Below are 23,381 nucleotides of genomic sequence, written 5' to 3' on the forward strand. Positions count from 1 at the left end.
TTATTCTAAAGTTAAATTAGAGTTTAGTTTTATTTTGATATCTTTTAAGTTAGACCCCGAGTGGAGGGTCATTGTATTCCGAAGTACGGAAGTCATTGTATATAAAGAAGAAAATAAAGGGTTTTGTATACCCTTCGTCTGTATCCTGTCTACTTACTACAATTAGTGAACATAGCTTTAGTAAGCTCTCTGTTCTAGTCAGGTCATTCTATGTTTCCGAAGAAGGTTAGAAGAAACATTGAACCTGATAGTGGCGCCCGACGAAGAATAACCATGGCCGAGTTTCAAGAAGAACCTGTGCTGCCTGCAGAAACAGCTCAGAATCCAGAAATGCCAGCTGCCGCCCTGGAAGGATTTGGGTAGATTGTCCAGACCATGCGCGCTTCGATGAAACCAGAAGCAACGTTTAATGGAAACTCACAGGTAACCAGTTTTTTGGAAAAATTGGATGACCACTTCATGCTCTACCCCGTGCACGAGTTTCAAAAAGTTACCTTAGCTACCAGCCCTTTGAGGGGCCAAGCGCTTAACTGGTTCAAATGTATCGGCAGAAGTCTCTTGGGTCAAGCAGGAAGTCCCACCTATACCTACGAAAATTTCAAGACTGCCCTACTAAAAGCCTTCCCTGTTGTAAGCGATCGTGCGAAATTAGAAACAGAACTTTTCAGTATATATCAACAAAGAATGGAAAACCTCTCGAGTTTTATTTTAAGAAAAATTCACGTTTTCAAGCTCTTGTATGGAAACCGTCCGGATCCTGAAATAATTCAAGTGATTTTGCCGAGGCTACTACCCCAAGTGCAAGACTTTATTGAATTGAGAAATCCGACTACACTGGAAAAATTATTTGAGCTAGCAATCCAGTTTGAAAGTAGAAGAACGGCGGACGTCGAAAGAAGACGCCAATATCAACAGCGAAACCAATTTGGTACGCCAAGACTACAGCAAACTCAAGCACATGGCTACGGAGAAAAAGCGAATCAGTGGGCAAGGAAACCCGAGCATTCAAAAACAGCCGGCGAACGTCGACAGTTCAATAGCAACCCAGGAAAAAAGTCTCAAGGCCAGTGGAGAAAGAAGGAAAGCACCGAAAGAAAAAATAATTTAAACTAAAACGGATTTCTGCTGACGAGAGGGTGCGGAAATCCGAAGGCCACGAAAACCCCTCTTCCTACAAGTTAAATACAGTAATGGTGAAAAATTTAACTCTTCCGAAGATTGAAGTCTTGGTAAATAATATCCCGGCCACCGCACTCCTGGATACCGGCGCGCAGTGTTCCTGTGTGGCAGAAGTCTTTTTTAGAAAGTATTTTCGCAAATACCGCATATATAATGCGGATAATACAACAGTATTAGCGGCGCAAGGAGAACAATGTAAGTGCGTAGGTAAAGTACCTTTGTACATCCGTATCAAGGATGAACAAGTAAAGGTGATGTTTTTTATAGTAAAGAATTTGCAAGCACACTTAATACTAGGAATAGACTTTCTTTCAGACGCACAAGCTACACTGGATTTTAATGAAGCGTCTCTTAAGCTGACGATGAAACCAGTGCGTGTAGAAAAGGTTGAACCGCCGAGGTTAAATCTTGACCACCTGCCTAATGACGAGCAAGATAGAATCCGACAAGTGGTAAGTGAATTTGCTTCCTTATTTAGTGATATTCCAGGATTTACCCAGGTTACTAACCATAGTATTGACACCGCAGATGCATTGCCGGTTCGTCAAAAACCATACCGGTATGATAAGAATAAGGAAAAAATTATAGAATGGCATATTACCGATATGCTACGTAAAAAGATCGTAACGCCTATCTCAAGTAGTTATGCTAGTCCGGTGGTTTTATGTAAGAAAAATAATGATTATCCTTTGGAGCATCCAAAAAGGTGGAGATTCGCTATTGATTACCGTAAATTAAATTCCATAACGAAATATCCGGTATATCCGTTACCGATTATAGAAGAAATTTTAAGGAACATAAAATCAACCAAATTTATGACAACTTTAGACTTAACGAATGGTTATTTTCAAATAGGGATCAGGCCTGAGGACGTGCCTAAGACTGCTTTTATAACCAAGTCTGGCACTTATGCATTTTTGCGAATGCCGTTTGGCCTTTCAGGCGCCCCAGCAACATTTCAGCGATGCATGGACATTGTGTTAAGACCTGTTCTTGGAAAGTCCACATTTATCTATTTAGACGATATCATTATTACTAGTGATAATCTAGACCAACATGTACAGGATTTAAGACAGGTGTTTTCTTTATTAAATGAGGCCGGTCTAAAAGTTAATGTCGAAAAATGCAAATTTGCAGCCCCTGAATTAAAATATTTAGGTTACAAAATATCGCAAAAAGGGATCGAGACAGATGAATCAAAAATAATCGCTGTACAAAAGTATCCGACTCCAAACACGGCAAAGAAGCTCTCTTCTTTTCTAGGACTTTGTTCATATTATAGGTCCTTTATAAAAGATTTTGCGGCTATCGCTGAGCCATTGTTAAAATTAAAAAGGAAAAAGGCAAGATTCTCGTGGACGGCCGAAGCCAATAGTGCTTTCGAAAAATTAAAACAAGCATTAACGCAAGCCCCTGTGTTGAAATTTCCTGAAAAGGATGAAAATTTAGAAATTTCAGCGGATGCTTCGGATTATGCGGTAGGAGCGGTACTTTCGCAAAATCAGCAGCCCGTGGCATTTTTTAGCCGAACTTTAAATCAAACACAAAGAAACTATTCCGCGACCGAGAGAGAGGCACTTGCAGTTCTGTTAGCAGTGCAAAAGTTCCGAGTCTATTTTGGAAAGGCGCCGATAACAGTATATTCTAATCTTGCGGCGGTAACTAGATTGTACTCTGGGAAAAATTTATCCCCAAGGTTAATAAGATGGGCACTCAAGCTGCAAGAATATAATCTGGTAATCAAGCATACCCCCGGAAAGGAAAATATCGTAGCAGATGCCCTGTCACGAATTAAATTAGACGAACAGGGTAATACCGTAAAAGTTGCAATGCTGACAGCGTGTACAATAAATTCCCGAGAAACTGTAATAACCGAACTGGGTAAGGATCCTGAGTTTGGAAGTATTTATGAGTATTTGAAGGATCCTGAAAATTTTAGCCACCAAGATATTGTGGCGATAAGAAATAGGGCGGCCCATTACGAACTAATAGATGGTCTATTATTTTATACAAAAACTACGAATTCCAACAACGAATTTCGACCTGTTATCCCAGCTAGTCTTAGATTAAATATCCTGCAAGAGCTCCATGACAGCCCTTTACCTTCTCATGCTGGTATTCGAAAAACTACTCAACGCGTACGCGAGGCAGTCTACTTTCCTGAACTGCAAAAGTTAACAAGGGCGTATGTCCAGTCCTGCCCAACATGTCAAGCCGTTAATTATATTAATTTCCGCCCGGCCGGGTTTCTAAATAGTATTAAATCCGAATTTCCAAATGAAATAATCGGCATCGATTTATTGGGCCCTTTCCCAAAAAGTCAGTTAAACAAAAGTCGCTATCTCCTTGTTATAGTTGATCATTTTAGTAAATGGACCGAAATTGTTCCCTTAAAACGAGCCTCCGCGAAATTAGTTACCGATTCTATTTTAAATAAATATATTTTAAAATACGGGGCGCCCCTAAAAGTTATATCGGATAATGGTCCTCAATTTGTAAGTAATATATTTGAAGACATGTGCCAAAAACTGGGCATACGTCATTTAAAAATGGTCCCGTATCGGCCGCAATCAAATATAGCGGAACGGGTCAACAGAAATATAGTGAAAATTATCCGTAGTTATGTTAAAAATTTTCATAAAAGCTGGGATAACTATGTCAATGAATTTGCTTTCGCCCTTAGGACCGCAAAACATGATACAACGGGCAAAACTCCTGCTGAGTTATTTCTAGGCAGAAAGGTTATAACACCGTTAGATAAACTATTTTATGTGCAACAAAGAGCCCCAGAATTTAAAATGGGTGATATAGAAAAACTAATAAAAGAAGCAAAAAAGAATACGGAAGTAGCACAAAGAAAACAAAAATTGTATTATGACTTGAAACGACGGGGAGTAACTTATAAAGTAGGGGATGAAGTACTAAAAATTAAGCATTCACTTTCTTCAGCACCAGAAGATAAAACTGCCAAATTTTTTCCACGCTTTGAAGGACCATATGTTATAGAAAAAATAACTCACGCTGTTGTAGTGTTAAAGGCAAGAAATGGTGAAACCTGTTCCGCAAATATGGATCAAATCAAGCCCTACTTCGATCGTAATAAAATGCAAATCTTTTCAGATCTTTTGCAGGATCCGGTACGGCAGACACCGCAGGTACAAGTTCCAGAGGTGGGAAAACGACAAGTACAAGGGCAAGCCAATGAGAGACAGAAGCAAGTGAAAAGAAAATTGCCCCGCGGAAAAATTGAAGGTACAAAGAAAAAGAAGCCGTTCCACCGTCCAAAAAACAGAGTTCACGAACACCCCCAGAATGAAGAAGGGAGAAGGACGACGTATGTGAAAAAGACCGGGAGAAAGGACGGCAACTATAACCCGGCTGTGAAACGGAAGATTGACTCCGTTTCACAGCCGGGTTATAGTTGCCGTTGTTATAAAAACGACAGAACTCTCCGCAGCAAAAGTCGCCGAACTGCGGAAGGGCCATCAGCGGCGGAGGAAAAAGTACAAGAAAAATTTGAACGGCCAACAACGAGGTCCAAGCAGGATCACGACAGAAGTTTCCCGGTTCCACCAAGACCAGCTGCCTTCAAACGGCCAAGACCACAAGCAGAGGACAGAAGGAAGATGTTCAAGGGTGGCCGTAGTGGTGAAAAACGGAAGCTTCCAGAGGAAAGCACTGAAGGGCGAGCCCGTACAAGAAGGAGGATCAACCAAGCTACGGTCTGCAGCACCTTTAAAGACTGGGCCCAGAAAAGGATGTCTGAATATTACAAAGATAAGTAAAATTTTATGTTACTTTACAAACTTAAGTTAATCTTTCATTCTTACTGCAAGTGGCAGATTTCAAGAAGTTTTACCTCATGCGAGGTCTACCTTTATCGCCAAAAGGGCGAGAAATGAGTTGTGACCGATTTTCTTATTATGTTTTTCAATTACTCGCGCGTAAAACTAAAGTTGATGTATAATAGCGTTGTATAAAGACTTAAATATTGTAAAAAGTTATTGTATAAATTTTATTTAAAACATTCTAACAAGAAAGAAGTTTTAGTCTGAAAGACTTTTTGAAATGTAGTATTATTTCAATGTAGAAAGAATTGGCACTTGCTTTGAAAAGAATAGAAGTTAACAATGTACTACTAATGTATGTTTTCAAATGTGTAAAATTAACGGCATCTTGATATGTTCTTGTATACATGTGAACTGTTTTTTTTTGAATGTTTAGAAATACCGTGATATGGTAAAAGTGAAAGTAATGTTAAAAATTTGTTATTCGTGTGACTGTAAAGATTAAATCATGGTGAATATGTGTTAAAGGTTGAATGATGTAGTTAGGCTCTCTGACGCTACACTTTAGAGTTAGCCACTTTCAGAATAGTACCTCAGGGTCTAGAGTTGAAATTAGGGTGTGTTAAGAGGTCTCGTATGTTGAATTTTAACACGTTAGTGTTTTGATTGTAGGAGAAAGTGTTGAACACATAGACAGAAACACATTCGTGTTTGGTGTTTTTACAACACAGGTCAGAGAGCACGGGGAGAGATAATTAAAATAGTCATGAATGAAATAAGAATGTTAAGAAAAGTATATTCTATATGTTATTTGCAATGTCATTCTGTAACATTTCATTAAACTAGTTTTCCTTCCAGATCTCTGGAAGGAACCAGAATTGAATAAAGCTCCTGTTTTGATGCAGTACAGATGAAAAAGAAAAAAGATTGTTGTATATTCCGGGAGCTGCTATTGTAACAAATTTCTTTCTTTTAAAATTTTCTAGTTTCTAGCTAAGTTATGATTGTAAAAGGTTCGCCTCGCGTTAGTTTCTAGAGCTAAAAGTTTTCAACAAGGTCGTTTTAGACCTCAGTTTCAAACTAATTAACTCTGGCGGGAAGTATGTAAGGATCTTAAGTTTTACTAACGTTTATTTTATTTTAAATCTTTACTATCACTTCTTATTTTCTACTTCCGGCCAGAATTATAAGCGTGAAGGAGTTTATGCAAAGTTGTCTGGCGAACGCCAAGTATTTAAGTGTGGCCTTTTTGCCAAGCAGAAGAGAGGAAGCCGTGAGTTCGAAGCAGACCGCTTACCTTAGAAGTTACGCAGTTGCTACTTTGCCTTCCAGGCCAGCGGTTTTAATCCTCTTGATAAATTAAACGTATTGTAGTGTTCACAGTCTCTGTGCTACATACGCTTCCTGTTATTATAAGGCCAATCTTATTCTAAAGTTAAATTAGAGTTTAGTTTTATTTTGATATCTTTTAAGTTAGACCCCGAGTGGAGGGTCATTGTATTCCGAAGTACGGAAGTCATTGTATATAAAGAAAAAAATAAAGGGTTTTGTATACCCTTCGTCTGTATCCTGTCTACTTACTACAATTAGTGAACATAGCTTTAGTAAGCTCTCTGTTCTAGTCAGGTCATTGTATGTTTCCGAAGAAGGTTAGAAGAAACATTGAACCTGATAGTGCCATATAAAAAAAATAAATAAAAATAAAAATCTTAAAGTAGTATTTTAGAGTCCTTCATGAAGTGTATCTTTGTAAGTAATTCTTTATAAAATGTCGAAATTTGTCCTTAGTAAAGAAACACGTTTGAAACTTATTCCTCCGTTCTTCTTCAAGAAGTTCTCTTTCGTTCTTCTTCTTTTCTTCCATTTCCTTTAATCTTCCTTTCATTTAATCTTCATTTCTTCTATCTTAATTTCTTTCCTCCATTTTACATGTATTTGATTATTACATGTATTTGTAACTAGATATAGTAAAATATATAAGGATTCAGAGAATTAAATGGGCAGGACACCTGTGCAGAATGGATGAAAATCGAGTGACTAAAAAGATTTTCTCGGCCAGACCATTCGGCACCCGAAAAAGAGGGAGACCTAAACTTAGGTGGCCCGACTGTTTGGAAACAAACTTAAGAATTTTAAAAATAACCAACTGGTATCCATGGCCAGGTATAGAAGAGCTTGGAATTCGATTCTGAGGAAAGCAAGGGCCCATCCTGGGGTGTCTGGCCATTGAAGAAGGAAGAAGACGTTATCAACTCCAAGAGCTTATTATATGGCTCGTGTTGTAATTTAATTTGATTTGGCGATGCATGTTAATAAATTGCCAAAATGTTAGTGAAAACTGGCCAGTCGCGTTCAGAAAACAAATAAATTTTGAACGTTCATCGTTAAAATTTGTACCCCTTCTTAAAATAATAATTACCTAATTCACATAGAGTTTTGTAAGCGGTCGATTTTTCCTGCTGAGATAATTCTGACAGAAATAATAAAATAAATTATTGGGAATCACGCAAATAAAGAGGCCCTTTCATACGCAATTCATCTTATCTGCATTTATCAAATCTTTACTCGATACTGTACTGATTATAGGTTATCCTTTCATTTCTGACCTTGTCAACATCTGCATGAGTTGGAATATTTAAGAAAATGGAGAATATTAAGATGTGAAATGCAGATGAAGCCAAAATTGGAAAGAACCGAATACTCCCATACGTCTCTTAACTGTTATCAAAGCATTCAACCAACGCAGAAAACTTCCATCTGCAAATTTTTAACCGTAATCAAATTTATCTATTAACTTTTTTTCTCTTCTTAGTTTGAAGATTACAACCTACGGTGTTTCAGATAGCGATGTTAAAACAACAGGATGTAGCAATTTAAGTTAATGTTTCGAAACGATACTTCTCGAATGTATGGAAAAAATGTATTTGTATTGCTTTGACGTCAATGAGAAGATCCTTTTTACAATTGTTCATTTCATCAATTCACATGATACTTGTTTATGCATCTTGAATTTCATTCACCATTTGTCTGGCGCATAATAACCCTCGAGGTTTTGTACCATTTAAAAAATCAACCAACCAACCTTTTTTCAATAGGACACAACGGTTTTGAGATTATTCTGTGACGGTGGTGTTGAGATTGTAGAACTTACCTTTAGTTTCTGACTAGTTATTTTAAGTTAATCATCTTTCCTATCTCCCTCATTTCCATTTTCCTCTCAGAATGTAAATTTTTAGCGGGCGAGATAATCAAATGAGGTAGAAAGGAGAGAGTATTTAAAGGAAGGTTTTAGACGATAGAATCAGAGCATGCTCTGTCTGCCTGAAGACCACGTTGCTATTTTAACCCTTTGCGCTCGAGGCGCTTTTCTATGCATACTGTCCATTCTGAAGGTTCAGTCTCTTCTGTACAATCACTTTGGCTTCCAGATTCACTATCGATTATTCGGATTTTTCGTCTTCTTGCTCCTCTAACGTCGTCACTAACTTTATCACTTCCATCTTTGTTCTCATTGGCAAGCTGTCTATGTAGTGATGTAATTTCGTTCGTTATTGCCGAAAAATTAAACTCATCTTCGCTAGAAGTAACTTCTTCGTCGTGTTCCATACTTATTGGGCTCAGTAACTTTGAAAGAAACGCTGCGATCGGCAAGAAGTTTGAGTTCGAACTGATGTTGAAGACAGAGTCCTACCCGCGGTCGCAAGTATTTTTGAGATACGACATTTAATCGCATAAGCATTGCAAAGAAAACCTTTATTTGAGATAAGACATCCTTATAGCTGTTCAGACACCTCGTAATATGATCTACAAAAGGCCAAATAGATCTCTCAAGTAGTTTGATGTCCAACTAATAGTTTTAAAGTGCCTAAACCACATTTGATGTTTTATCACTTTCAACAGATATGCCAAATTTCAAATGGCCCCAATATATAAATTCACTAATATCTTCGGAAATTTTGAATAAAAACTGTAATTTTTTTAATTTTATAGATTATAATTCAAAAATGTTTTTTGAAAAATTTATAAAAATTATTTTAAAATACAAATTTTAAAAATAAATCGTAAAAAATAAGCGGAATTTATTTGGAATGAAACTAAATTTCGAAATGTGAAAGGAAGGATCAAATAAGTTTAATAAAAAAAAGAGAGATTAATAAATGTATACCAAACTCAATTAACATGGAGGAGCTAAACTTTTTAGAGCTAATTTTTTAAAAATTGCTCGTGCGGTTTTTACAAAACTTGGTAGTTTGGCGTAATTCGAGTCGTAGTATTGAAATATGGAAAAAAATTGGTATGTTATTTCAGAAAAAGTACGATTTTGTGGTAAAATACCTATATTAGAGCAATGCTATATATAACTCTAATACGTATCCTAAGTCGCACTTTCGAGACATGAAAAACGCAATTTGAATTTTGTCAATCTGCCCAGTAAAAAGGGAGATATAGAACTGTCTCCCCTTTTTTTCCCCTCCCGCAGTGTACTTACGACATAACGATAATTCGTTTCAGCTTTAAGAGTTCTCATACGTTTGATGTTCCGGAAGAACACCAGATTCAACAGAATTTTAAAATAGTGCAAATGGTGAATATATTCTTGTGTTTCTAAATTTGGATATGTAAAAACATATATTAGATCTATGCTGACTATACGTTTCGTTTTGAGACAATATCATTTTAATGACATATTACGTCTATTTCGCCATAAAATATTGATTTTATTACGTCTTTGTAGTCACTTTACTTAAATGCTGGGCAGTAGGAATTAATCCTATATCAATGGTGCCGATTATTAATCAATCCTGTTGAAAATACAACATTCCGGACCATTGAAAACGTAGAAATTCGCGTTGGCAAATACTTGCTTGTATTGTGCATTTTGCTAGGTGCTGCGTATAGATAATGTGTATTACTTCAAATGTACGTTTTATATACTGTTTTTAATACAAATTAGAAACATCAGTGCATCGACGTAAGATATAGTGAGTTTTTGTGCGACTTCCATTGCAACTTACTTTAGGTTCAATGATTTTGTCTGTTTGAATTGTAGTAAGTTTCAGTTTTTTTTTCAATTCAACGTTTCTCTGAACGAGATGCTAAAATTGCTAAGCCATTATCTTTTTTCTTTTTTTCTTTTTTCTTTTTTCTTTTTTTTTCTTTTTTTTTTTTTTTTATTATAAATTCCAATAATTCCAATAAGTTTAAAAAAAAAAAGACAGAATTTTAGGTTACAGGTGATACATCTCGGACGAAAACTCCACGCAAAACTTCGTATAAGCGGAAAACATCCTATAAAACATCTTGGATGAAAAGAACGCAAGGAAAAACCGCACTTCTAAACTATTATGGTAGAAAATAAAGCAGTGCACAGACTTCGTAATTCTAAAAGGCCGTAATGATTATCGAACAGAAGCAAAAGAGAGTAATATATCTCTTTCCAGGCCTTTTTACTTCCTTGTACGAAGTAAAAAGGAAGTATTGTAATCGCGAAAAGTTTCAGGCAGCATATTTCAACGAAAATATCCATTTTGACCGCTATCGAATGCAGTTTAACGATGTTTTTCCGTGATATCTGTACGTAAAGACAGAATAAAAGACTCGATTCCTCCAAAAAAATTATAAAACTTTTTTTAAATTAATTCTGAAAAGAATTTTTCGTGGCGTCTGTACAAACGTATGTACGTACGTGCGTACGTACGTACATACGTATCTCGGATAACTCAAAAACGAGTAGCCTCAGAACGTTGAAATTTTGTATATAGGACTGCTATAACACGTTGATGTGCACCTCGAATTTTGGTTGCAATCGGCCGCACCAAACGTATATAAATATATTTATATATATAGCCACTCTGTTACCCGGCTCAGTGATCTCAGTTTCTTTACTCTTATATGTTGGTAAATGTACATTTTTTGCTTTAAAAATGATTGAATTATGTTGTTTTTATCTTCCGGTTAAGGGTTTTATGCCTTTAGTAAATCTGTATGCAATATTTTTAGAATTATCAACAATTTAAAAGTTGTTTAAGTGCCGCTAAACCTTTTTTTATGGCGGCCATTGATTGTTTACATTTGAAACAGCAGACTAGTGGATTTGTTGCCAATCTAGAGAAACTTAGCTTCGCAACAACAAAGATAACGCCTTCATTTATTATTGCCAATTAAATCCTGCTTAATCCTTTCTGGAATTTTTTCGAAGAAAAAATATGTGTTTAAGATTTACTTTGTAATTTTTAATATAGATATTTTGAGTTGTTATGTATTTTTGCCTTTTCGCGAAGTGAGATCTGAATTAATTGAATGAGAAATACTCAATCGTCTGTGAAAAACTGTTTCTTTTTTGTTTTATTTGCTTAATTTCTTTTATACATCATTCTAGCTTTATTATTTATTATAGTATTTGAATAGAACATGTGGCAACGATTAGATAATTCTATTCTTTAAATGATATAAATTTTGTGCATTGTGAGTTATAATGTGAACGAAATATAATACTGTTAAGTGAATCTAGCGCCAGAGTGTCGCTGGCGAATTTTAAAGAATGCATTTATTCTATTGTGGTTTATGCTCTGTCGGCGAAGTAGATTTAATTCATTCCAATAAGTTTAAATGAAATGCAAGAAAAAATGCGTATAATTTAATATTCCGTACAAGGAAGTCATGTGGTGTACACATCAGATTTTTTTTAATATTGTACTTTTCATAAAAATCTGATAATACGTCTTTGCGCAAGAAGTTAGTTAAATAATGGCTTTGTTACCTAGCAACGTAAATGATATTCACTTTATTTGTCTCACGGTGTTTTGTACAAGGACGTTTTCCCCTTCTGTTGTTTTTTCCTGGACGTTCCACGCCCGTAACCTTTTCGGCGGGACCCGAATTTTTATTATTTTAAGTAGTTGTTAAAATTATAACGCAAATTTCGCATAATTATTATTTCGTGTGATTTATACAATTTCCTTTGTTTAATTTACCTTCATATTTGATGTCATACTCGTTATCGAAATGAAATCATCTATCAAACCGAACAAAATTTTTAAAAAAAATCTGAAACGTTTTAGATTTTAGCGGTCGCCCAAAAGGCTTTGTTAAGATTTTTTGCGCTCTCGCTCTGCCCGCAGTCTACCAGTTAGCTGTTACACGCACTCCTACTAACCCTTTTTTTTTGGGGGGGGGGTCACTTTACTATTAAGCATCATTTTCTTCGAACTTGCGTCATATATTTAAAAGCAGCATATCTTTAGAATTCTTGTTAGACACATGCTGGAGATAAAAATAAATATTTTATTCCGTAAAGTGTCAACACTGCTCGCTTTGAAATCGTTGAGTTTTGCAAAGCATGAAAAATTCGTTAAAGTTTTGCAAAGCATGAAACAGATAATGGAACAGATTCGAAATTTAAAATTCGGGCTTCCAGGTGCCCTTGTTCGGGTGGAGGATTATGTTATTCAAAATTGGATGGTTCTAGGTGAGTTCTTGCTTCGAAATAATCTAATGTCTCTACAGTGGCGCCCGAACTAAACGGTGGTGAACGATGATTCTTCACCACCAGGATTTGGCGATTGGGTCCCCTAATAGCCAGTCGCCGTTTAAAAGGGGGAGTATATAAGGATATTTCTCCCGTCTTGTTAGCATGCCTTCGTGGTGTAGTGGTTAGCACGCTTGACGCGTAATTGAGAGGTCCATGGTTTGAGTCCCGGCGATAGCATTACCCATTTTTCAAATCTCCTGCTTCGAAATACTATATCTAATGTCTCTACAGTTGCGCCCGAACTAAAAGGTGGTGAATGATGATTCTTTACCATCAGGATTGGGCAATTAGGTCTTTTAATCCTCAGTCGCCCTTTAAAAGGGGTATATATAAGGATATTTCTCCCACCTTCTTAGCATGTCTTCGTGGTGTAGTAGTCAGCACGCTCGACGCGATTCGAGATGTCCGTAGTTCGAGTCACGGTGAAGGTATTGCAAATTTTTCATCTCTCTTGCTTCAAAAATACCTAATGTCTCTAGAACACAATTCCGAACGTTGTTGGACATTTATTCTACTGACTTCCGAGATAACATTTCATCAAAAATGAATGAGATTGTTGTAATTTCAGCGGTCCCGGAATCCAAGATCATTTCGCGAAGACTCTGACTACCACAATGTTTCTAAATGCCTTGTCCTGAAATTTATCAGATTTTTTTAAGTAGTGTTTTTTGAAAATTCTCGAGTCGTTTGAAAAAGTTGCGTGGACAGGAAACATGCTATGGATGTTTCTAGCCATTTATACCATGTTATAACCTGAAAAAATATTATTAAAAGTTTTAACTTCAACTCTGTAGAGTCACTACTTTTTTTTTTTTTTTTTTTTTTTTTTAAAGTCTAAAGGGACAATTTTCTCAGAATGACTATTAATTTCGTTTCGGCATTTTGCGTTGATTCACTATAAATTTCGGTTCACTTTTGAAATTGTTGCCACCAAATATTATCGCCCTATACTATATTTAAAGAAATTAAATAATGAAGAATTTACATAAATGTTTCTCGCATTGTGATAAAACAACGGTACCTAGAGCCATCCAGTTTTGAATAACGTATGTTTCCACCCCAATATGGGCATCTGGAAGCCCGAGTTTGGAATTTGTTTTATTATTTATTTCAGATTTATTTATTTTGTTAATTTTTTCCTCCTTTTTACAATTATTCTTCTTACCTGAAGGAACTTAAATATTTAATGTTCGACATATTGGGAAACTTTTAGGATGTGGATTGATTCGTACAATCAAACGTTTCATTCTAGACACTAAACAGGAAACAAAGTGGAAATTTATGAAAACTCCAAGAAAACTTTTATATTTTGTAAAGCTATTTGAATGTTTATCAGAGTGAATGCTTGTCTATTACTTTCCCTTGAGCAGTAAATAACAGTGATAAAAATATCGATAATAATCAGCACGTACTTTTATTAAGTAATTATATTCATTGTTTCCATTCTAAAATATATTATTATCTTAGCTTTATTTTTATCTTGCCTTTCCTTCTTTGATACTTTAAAGAAATAAATAATCACCATACTGAGATAAGGATAATGATTACTACTATGGTAATTAAGAAACATATCATGAAATACAACGACTGATATAAATGCAAAGTATCATTTTTCAGACTAATGACACGTAAAGTAAATCAGAAGTGTATTCAGATCGAAGTAGGTCAGGTCATTGCATATCTTTAGGCACATTTTGAGGAAATAACCAGAAAGCGATTGAAATTAAATGAAAATCTGACATCACTGACAACTTTTGTTATTATGTTATTCTATTTTACTAAAATTTGAAACTTTTAGTAAAACAGAATTACAAAGCAAAATAATCTTCAAATAAATAGTTGAAAGAATATGTTTTATAAGGGAATTGATACTAGCTTATCTACTTGATAATACTATAACTACCGATGCAGTTTCATAAGTATATTCGCTGCAGATATATTAATTTTTTTATTAGTAGAGTTATAGCTATTTACAAGTAATACCAGTAGTTTTTTTAATTGTCATACTTGTTAAAGTAAATATAATTATTTGTTGCATTTTTACTCATGAAAACTTTAAAAATACGTGGTAAAAATAAACATTAAATTTCATTATTTATTTTGTCTGTCAACACAAATTTTAAGATATTTATTCTACAAATGCAAATAAATGATATAAAATGCTCGTTTGAAAGACATTTTTCCGAATGGCAACAGACTCGAATGAAAAGTGAAACGACGCATTTATAGTGATTCGATGCAAAATCCCGTTTTGGAGACTATTAGACCTTTTTTGGTAAAAAATTTATAAAATTTAAATAGATTATAAATTATATACATTGTGATTACCGTACATTATTAAGGCAGTATTGCATTTAATAAAATATGATGGTTTAGGAAAGAGCAAGAAGTCCCCCCCTTTCTGAATATTATTCGCGCAAATAATGTGAAATAATTTTAAAACATGGCAGGGAAACGGGAAGAAAACTTATCTTTAATTGATTATTAAGGAAGTTTAATTTATGTAACAGAAGTAAAATTACAAATGAAATATACAATCATTTTATTTTACATAAGTCTTTCGATAATTATATTATTCAATTTTAATTGATTATTATTCAGTTTTATATTATCCCTAATACAGATTAGATACAAAATCAGATATCAGCTTAGATAAACTAATAAATCTACAAATATCAGCTTGGATAATCTAATATAAAAACAACCATTATATCTAGGAAAGGGGAAAAGAGATATTTAATGACTATTTCAATATTTAAATGGATTCAGCAGTTTCTATAAAATTCCTGTCAGTAGCATTAGTGCATAACTGAAATAAGTTCGCGCTTCATGGGTAACATATGCAAAACTTTGATTATAAAATTACGCTCAAATGAGTATTAATTTAACTTTTTTCCCATTTTCATAGAAGACTGTAAGATAAGAAATATCGTAATAAACAGATTAAGCTAAAAGATAAAATTTTTAATTCTTCATTTCTTATTGATTATCTGGTTGAAAATGCACAAGTATATAATTACAATTTTTTTACAATTGCATAATAGTTTAACAATTCGTGTTTCTGTGAGGAACTTTTCAAACATTCAGTAATTATACATAGTAACGTCCATTACACTACGTTCCTATAAGTTTATCATCCACATTAAAAGCTAATCTTGCTACGCCAAGTATATAATTTACCTCGAAAATTTAATCAAATTTCAATTGCTTAGCAAACTAGAGATATTAAAAACTTATTTGAACGTCCACCTTAATAATTGAATATGTATTTCATTTTAAATGAGTATTTAACAGAAATAATTTTAAAAAGTATGTCCTCTAAATAATTTGTAAGAAAATTTGCAGCACTACCATTGTTGAAAAGATTTGTTCCTAATACCGTACATTACGCAACTAGTTCAGAAGTGTTTTTTTAAAGGGGCTCATACACCTTAAACCCCTCATGATCTTCGAATATGTGACTGTTGCAAGGATTGGGATATTTTATTTATTTTAAAAGCAATTACTTCCAACCTTTTACAGCTGACTACATAATATAGCTGGTTTGGAAACTAGTAACCAGAAAATTTGTGTTGCCACAAATATTTTTGTAATTTAATCCTGTTTGTGACAAAATATTTCGCCATGTTTCCACCTTGCGCGTATGATATTTTAAAAATGGCTAATGGTACATACTTGAAATTTGATGGAATTCTTTATATGAGCACTATTTTCTAACTGAACCCAAAATATGATAAATATTTTAATACTGAAAAATTTTATGGCCGAAAACATTACAAATTTTTTTAATAAAATACATTTTATAAACTCAACTCCAAATAAAATAAAAATTTAACATTAAATTTTTAGAATTTAAGGTTCACAGTAGTTTCCAAATGTTATAAAAGCTATATATTAAATATGGAATTAAATTATGCAACAGAATATTTTAAACTGTGCGCGCAAGGTGGAAACATGACGAAAAATGTTGTCACAAAGCAGATTAAATTATAAAAATATTTGTGGCAACACAAACTTTCTGATGACTATTTCAGAAAGCAGCTATATTATATAGTTAGCTGTAAAAAGTTCGAAGTAATTGCTTTTAAAATAAATAAGTTATCCCAATTCTTGCAACAGTCACCTATTCGAAGATCTTATGGGTTTTAAGGTGTATGAGTTTCCTTAAATGGTAATACTTTATTATGCATCGAATCGAAAATTTTTACAATAATTGAGAATTTAAAAAGTACTAATAAAAGTCATGACAACAATAACCATTCTATCTCGGTATAAGTAATAATAAAAAAATAAAAATAATTAAATACATGCGTTTGATACTGACAATTGCAATAAAATATATAACTAGATGAATATATAACTAGATGTTACAGTAGTCACATATACAAAATGTTAACGTTATACAGTTAACTGTTATGCAGGATACACACATACGTAAATACGTGCAAACGTAACGAAAGTATATCCATTTCAAAATTATTTCAGATTTATTTTACGATCCGTTTTGGTCGAAAGAGCCCTTTATTCTGTCCATACGTACAGACATCATGCAAAAAATTAATCAAAATGGATTCAGGAATGGTCAAAATGAATATTTCCGTTGAAGTTTAATATCCGAAATTTTTCACGATTACAATACTTCCTTTATTTCGTACAAGAAATAAATCCGAAATCATTATCCGAAATAAATTCCCCCCAGTTAATTCCTATCAAAGAAAACTGCTAAAATTTATCTATAAAGCATTTTTTAAATGCCTTCGCATAAAAATAAAACATAGAACTGACACACAATAACAAAACTACCGTAGATGGCAACAGAAGCAAAGACCGTAATTCAATACTATTAAAACTTTAAAATATATTTTCCTCTGGTACCTGTTATATATTAAAAATTACTTTTTTATTTTCAATACAATACAGATCTAAGCTGAAAGTTTCGAGCTATTTTTCAGAGATATACAGCTATTATATCTGTATTAAAAGTATACATTTAAAAGCATACATCAAAAAAAAAAAAAAAAAAAGAAAGAAAGATAGAGAGAGTAGAAATAGAGAATAAACAAAATTTAAAAAAAAGTGTTTACAGAATGAATGCTATCTTTAATGAAACACGAAAGCTAAAACTCCTCTACTTATTTTTATCTTTTAAAAGAGGTATCCAAAAAACACTTAGATAGAAATTTCTACATGAACTATAAAATATATTCTTTTATTACGTCTATAAAATAAGGCATTTAATACAAATACTACCAAAAATTCAACAGAGGGAAGATTTCGAAGTGCTTCAATAGCGCCATCTAGTATTTAGATTTGAAGATTAAAGTCTTTAAACAACAATGAATTGTTTTTTTATATGTTAGAATGAAAGACATATATAATTTTGAAACTGCGCACATTTTATGTACATATAATTTTGGTATTGTAAAAATATATATTTTTGCACATTTTAATATATTTTTCCTTCGGCTGAACGTAAAATGTTTGACATTAAAACTTCATCACTAAGTTTACAGACGCTTTCACGAATATGGACAGCAAACAATTCTAATAACTAAAAAAATTAATTATACATTTTACCAGTTTTTGTTGTGGTTGTTACATGTTAATGCTAAATTATTTTTCCCAGTTTCTAATATTTAACTAAATGGAAACAAAAACATGTCACATAAAAAATGGAAATTGTTTTCAATCGGAAAAAATCGTTTTTAATATTTACATATATAAGCCATATTGAAATTTTATGTGACAGTAAATATATAACCCAAATTTTAATAAGTAGTAGAATGAAAAATCATTTCGTAAATAACAATGATAAAATTTAATATCAGTGATCTCTTTTAATACAGCACACGCCTTAAAATTAAAATGCTGCTGCAATAAAACTCGTAATTAATGCATTTAGATACCGAATGCTTTTAGAAACAACTTAAAATGAAATGTTCTTAGTATAACTATAAATGATAATTAATCCAAAAGTTCTAATAATTTCAGACTGGTCTCCTCATATTTTCTTATAAAATTAGTTTAATAAATAAATTACCATGTAACGAATTTTTAGAGCTTTATTTTATTTTTCATCACAATATTTATTTTTAATGAAACCATAATAATCGTATCAGTATAGGTTATATCTAACGAAACTCTGCAAATTTTCCATTACCATTTTCAATTAAATAAGAGCTAATTTTTATGTAAAGTGGTTATTATATTTGGAGAAGCGAAAGGACAGTTGATTTCGCAAAAAGAGAAATATACAGTATTCGTTAGAGAAAACATCTAAAAATAATTTTTAATTCTCTAAAAATTTAGACATCAAGGAAAAACAATTGTTTTGAAGGACACCAAAAAGTAATCTTTTTTACCTTAGAAAAATATATAATTATAACGTATATATAAATTACCAGTCATTGGAGCGTATTCTCAAAAAATAAATCCATTAGCATCTTCATATTCCATTTCCATGTATAGTATGCGTTATATGGTTTTCTTTCAAAACATAAAGCAGCATCCGGTGAGAAATCTACCACAGACTGACACCTGGAGAACATAAAAACGAGAACTGATCGCTGTTGCCATCTTCAAGAAATGAAGTTTCGAAACGTCTGAAAAATATGACACCTTCGCCAGTGAAGCTCAAGTCATGCGTGCGCCGAAAGTGCACAAAGGCCATTTACACCAACAACTCAACACACAGCTACTCGGACGTCTTTTGATAAAAATGAAACGAACAAAGAATAATAATAAAAAGTAGCGGCAAGAGAAGAGAGAACACACACACCAAAAGCCGAAATGTTCATTTACATTATCGCTCGGCGTTATCTAGTTGGTTACAGTCGCTGGTGAGGGGGAAGGAGAGAAAGGAGGAGCTGGGGCCGATATCGACTTTTATCGTCGGAGGTTCGTAATCCCAAAGCAGGGTAGAAATCAGCGAAAACTGAACTTTTTTTTCTTTTATTTATTTATTTATTTTTTTATTTTTAGTCCATTCTCTTCTTCCACGATGCATGTTGGTGGGTGATAAGAGCCTTATCTCAACCCGAGATAGAATGGTTATTGTTATCATCCAATAGGAAAGCGGCTTTTGTAAACAGGCGGGTTTCTGTTGGCTGTTTGATATGATAAGCAAACTGTAAATGGGAAGGGGGGCGCTAGTGAAACTTATCTCGCCTTCGCAGGAGCACTTTCTATCTTCTATTCACTCCTCCCGTCCACTGCATCTCACCCCCACTATCCTTTCTTTTCTTTCATCCGAGTTTTCGCTGAAAGTACAACGTTCTCTCTCTCTCTCCTATCTATGCCTTGGTTCAGTTCGCGGCCATTTCCTTACGCACTTAAGTTATTTCACTGGGATGCTTTAGAATTCCCACTAAAGTTTTCATGTAAGAAGGGAACTTACTGGCTGCAAAGTAATCGTCACTTTAAGGTGCTTAGAACGAAACGGTTGAACGTTACGGCCGAAAGTTGAGAAGTCAGTTTAAAAGAAGCAGTTTGTTTCTCTTGTCGTCGCTCTCATCGGAATTATTCGGTTATCGGAACTAAATGCTCTGTGAAACAGTGTTTTTATGCAACGGTGATCAATACTGAAGGCAAGCAGTTCAGTTAAATGGTTTCTAAAAAGAAACTATTTAAAGAAATAGTTTTTAAATCCATAGCTGGGAAAGGAAAACTAAGAAAGGAAGTTAAAATTGTGTTATTTTGCAACTTCAGGACCTCATATATTGTAAGATGACACCCCATTTATCCTCTGAAAATGCCAATTTGGTTGATAGTGAAATAAAAGAAGTTATTCAAATTAGCCCCTTTTATCTTCGTGTAAAAGATATTTAATTTCAAAACTTGCAATTTTTGATGTCATTTTCAACTTGCCTTGAAGAATCGGTTCATTTGTAGAGTCATTAGGTTAATTGGAAGCAGAAAAGATGAAAAATAGCAAGCGCCTTCGCCGGGAATCGAACCACGGACCTCTGGAATCCCGGCCCAGGGCGCTACCGTTACACCACGAAGGCACGCTAGAGAAGTGGGAGAATACTTTATATACTCCCCTTTTTAAAGGGCGACTAGGGTTTTAGGGGACCTAGTCGCCAAATCCTGGGTGCGGAGAATCATCATCCACAACCCTTTTAGTTCGGGCGCCACTTGTAGAGTCATTAGGTTAATTGGAAGCAGAAAAGATGAAAAATAGCAACCGCCTTCGCCGGGAATCGAACCACGGACCTCTGGAATACCGGCCCAGCGCGCGACCGTTACACCACGAAGGCACGCTAGAGAAGTGGGAGAATACCTTATACATTGCGTTAGAGCAATTCGAAGAATTAAGTTTAAATGAAGTGCAGCAAAAAATATGTGTAATGTAATAGGCCTTAGAAGGATGGCATATGGTGTCCACAACATATTTTTTCATCATATCTTTATTGTTGTGTTTAGTTCTCATAAAATATATAGGAAATTTGGGAAAAAATCATTAAATTTGTACTACGTTATTATGCATTCATTTTATTTCGAACAAGCATCACGTATGTAAACTTTTATGAAGTACTTAAGAGTTCGCTCCTGTAGAGATATATAAAATATTCTCTCCACAACCTGCATTCCACTTTCTGCAGTTTCGTACAATACAAAAGGAAAACAACATATAAAAATTAGGCTAAAAAAATTTCTGAAAGTGTCAGATTTTAAAGTAGCATTGCAAGATTCGTTAAGCTTTCTCTTCTCAGTCTACCAGTATGCTTTTGGACTCACGCTGAACCCCCGCCCCCTTTTCAGCTTTATTATTATGTATCGCTTTCTTCGTAAATATGAAATACATAATTTAACAACAAACTAGAAAAATTTTTAAAAGCACCATAGCGGCTAATGTTTAAAGTTCTTGATACAGTGCTAAGTGTTGGCATACATTTTTCAATCTATTTTTTTTTTTTTTTTTTTCAAATCTTTTCTTAGTTCAGTTTTCCATTTTTCTTAATCACATGACTCGCAAAGCTTCTTTTTCCTGTTATTTTATTAGTAAATATTGAACATTATTTATTACATAAAACGCTGGCCACATACACATAAAATTCAACAGCAGAAATCCAAAGCGTTTAAGAGTAGAATATCATTAGAAATAGAATTACCGATGAAGTCTTAAATATCGCCATACAGTTTTTTTTATTCGCTATATTACTTCTTTAAAACCTAGCCGCCTAAAATAGTTATCTCAAAAAAGGAAAAGAATATAATGGTTCCATTAAGTCCAGCTAGTGTAACGCCATAAAAATCTTGAATATTTCTAATTTGACATCTCACGATTTTAAGGCATTTTTATTTTAAACAATGATATTAAAAAGCAGAAAAAATATTAATAGCTGTGTTTATTGGTTTTAGATCTCTTAGTTTACTATTCGGTATATCTTCCAGATTATTTAAAATAAATATCCTAGACTTTACTGAATGGCAACAACTTATCGCGTGTATGTTAAAAGTACTTTATTTTTGGCAGTGGCAACACATTGTTTTCAAATAGCCCAGTCTATTAATTAAAAATGAAAGATAAATATCTTATATTTTTCAGGTTCGCGCGCTGGAGATAAAAATTCTTTATTTATAACAGTGTTGCCATTGGTCACTTTCAAATCGCTAAGTTTGTTAATCAAAAACTCATTAAATTTGCACAAAATATGAAATAAATAAATGCAGGCTCGCAGGTGCACATTTTTTGGTGGAGTACTTCGTGTATTCAAATTCTGATAGCACCAAGTGCTGTTGTTTTTCTACAATACGAGGAACATACATACAGATTCTTTATTTAATTTCTTTGAAAATTATGCGGAGCGATAACATTTGTTGGCAACAATCTGAAAAGTGAATCGGACCAAAAAAATCGAAACGTGAAATGTTGATTAATGAACGCTGATTAACTATTAGCGTTTTTTAAACGTGCGATTTATAAAACATGTTAAAATGAAAAAATTTATTTTTAAAACATAGAGAACAATTAATATTTATTAAAGTGTACACACATATTTTAACGCAACTTCAGTACAATACCTACAACAAAAGTTTTACGTATTGGCAATTACAAATAATTCTGAACTTAGAAACAGATACTATTAGAGAAACAAAAATGTATTATATAAAATTAAAAGTATTTAAAAGTACCTATTTAAATCTACAACTCGGCATCATTTATAATGCTAACTGTAATCAAATTATACAGTTAAGCTGAAAAATGATAAAAAAAAGTATTATCAATAAAGACATATTACGCACATCAGTGATAAGTTATCATATATCATTAATGATATTAGACTCACAAATATATTGATTTTCGAAACTAATTCCGAACTAAAACAACCGTACAAGACTTAGATTTAGTCTAAACCTCAAAGATTTTAGTCTAATACCTCAAAGAGTTTACTATTATAGTTTCAATCTATATACAGTAAGACCCCGCTTAACGCAGGGGATACGTTCCATCAAAGTAGAGCGTAATGCGAAACAGCGCTAAACGAGGCTATCTTTACATGTAAATATTTGGGTTAGGGGAAGATGGCTAGGAAATTGGTTAGGTATTAAATTTAAAAAGTATGTTTTTTTTAATAAAAATAAAACCAAACATTTATTTCTTAAAGCCCAAATTAATACCACATTATTATTTCTTGCAAAAATAAAAACAAAATATAAATAACAAAACGAATATTCTTAAAAAAAACAAAATTCTCAGTCAGTCATATTTAGTTAGCCTTCCGCGTTTTCAGTGTTCTGCCTTTTTGTGACAAAAGCATCTAATGTTGTTTGCCTTTTTCTTTTGCGTTGTTCTCTTAAAAGTTCTTCATAAACGGATAGAGCATCTCTAACACCACGCCTTACTTTTGAGCTCCTGTCAAAATTCGGATCATTTTCAA

General features: G+C 33.5%; 1 protein-coding gene across 2 annotated transcripts in view; it reads right to left on the bottom strand.

Moving 5' to 3' along the window:
• LOC118183050 (zinc finger protein ush-like) overlaps positions 1 to 23,381 on the bottom strand; it is a 215,071-nt gene that overhangs the window by 74,576 nt on the left and 117,114 nt on the right. Inside the window, exon 1 of one of the 2 annotated variants that reach the window (XM_035352463.2) lies at positions 18,900 to 19,747. The exons of the other annotated variant lie outside the window; for it this stretch is intronic. Coding sequence (XP_035208354.1) covers positions 18,900 to 18,906 — 7 coding nt within the window. The 5' untranslated portion in view covers positions 18,907 to 19,747. Of the gene's footprint in view, positions 1 to 18,899; positions 19,748 to 23,381 lie in introns of those variants that run through there. 2 annotated transcript variants of the gene reach the window in all.

The sequence above is a fragment of the Stegodyphus dumicola genome, chromosome 2 (genome assembly GCF_044657685.1).
Source record: "Stegodyphus dumicola isolate Sdum_Otavi_A_Nest chromosome 2, ASM4465768v1".
NCBI classification, from domain to species: domain Eukaryota; kingdom Metazoa; phylum Arthropoda; class Arachnida; order Araneae; family Eresidae; genus Stegodyphus; species Stegodyphus dumicola.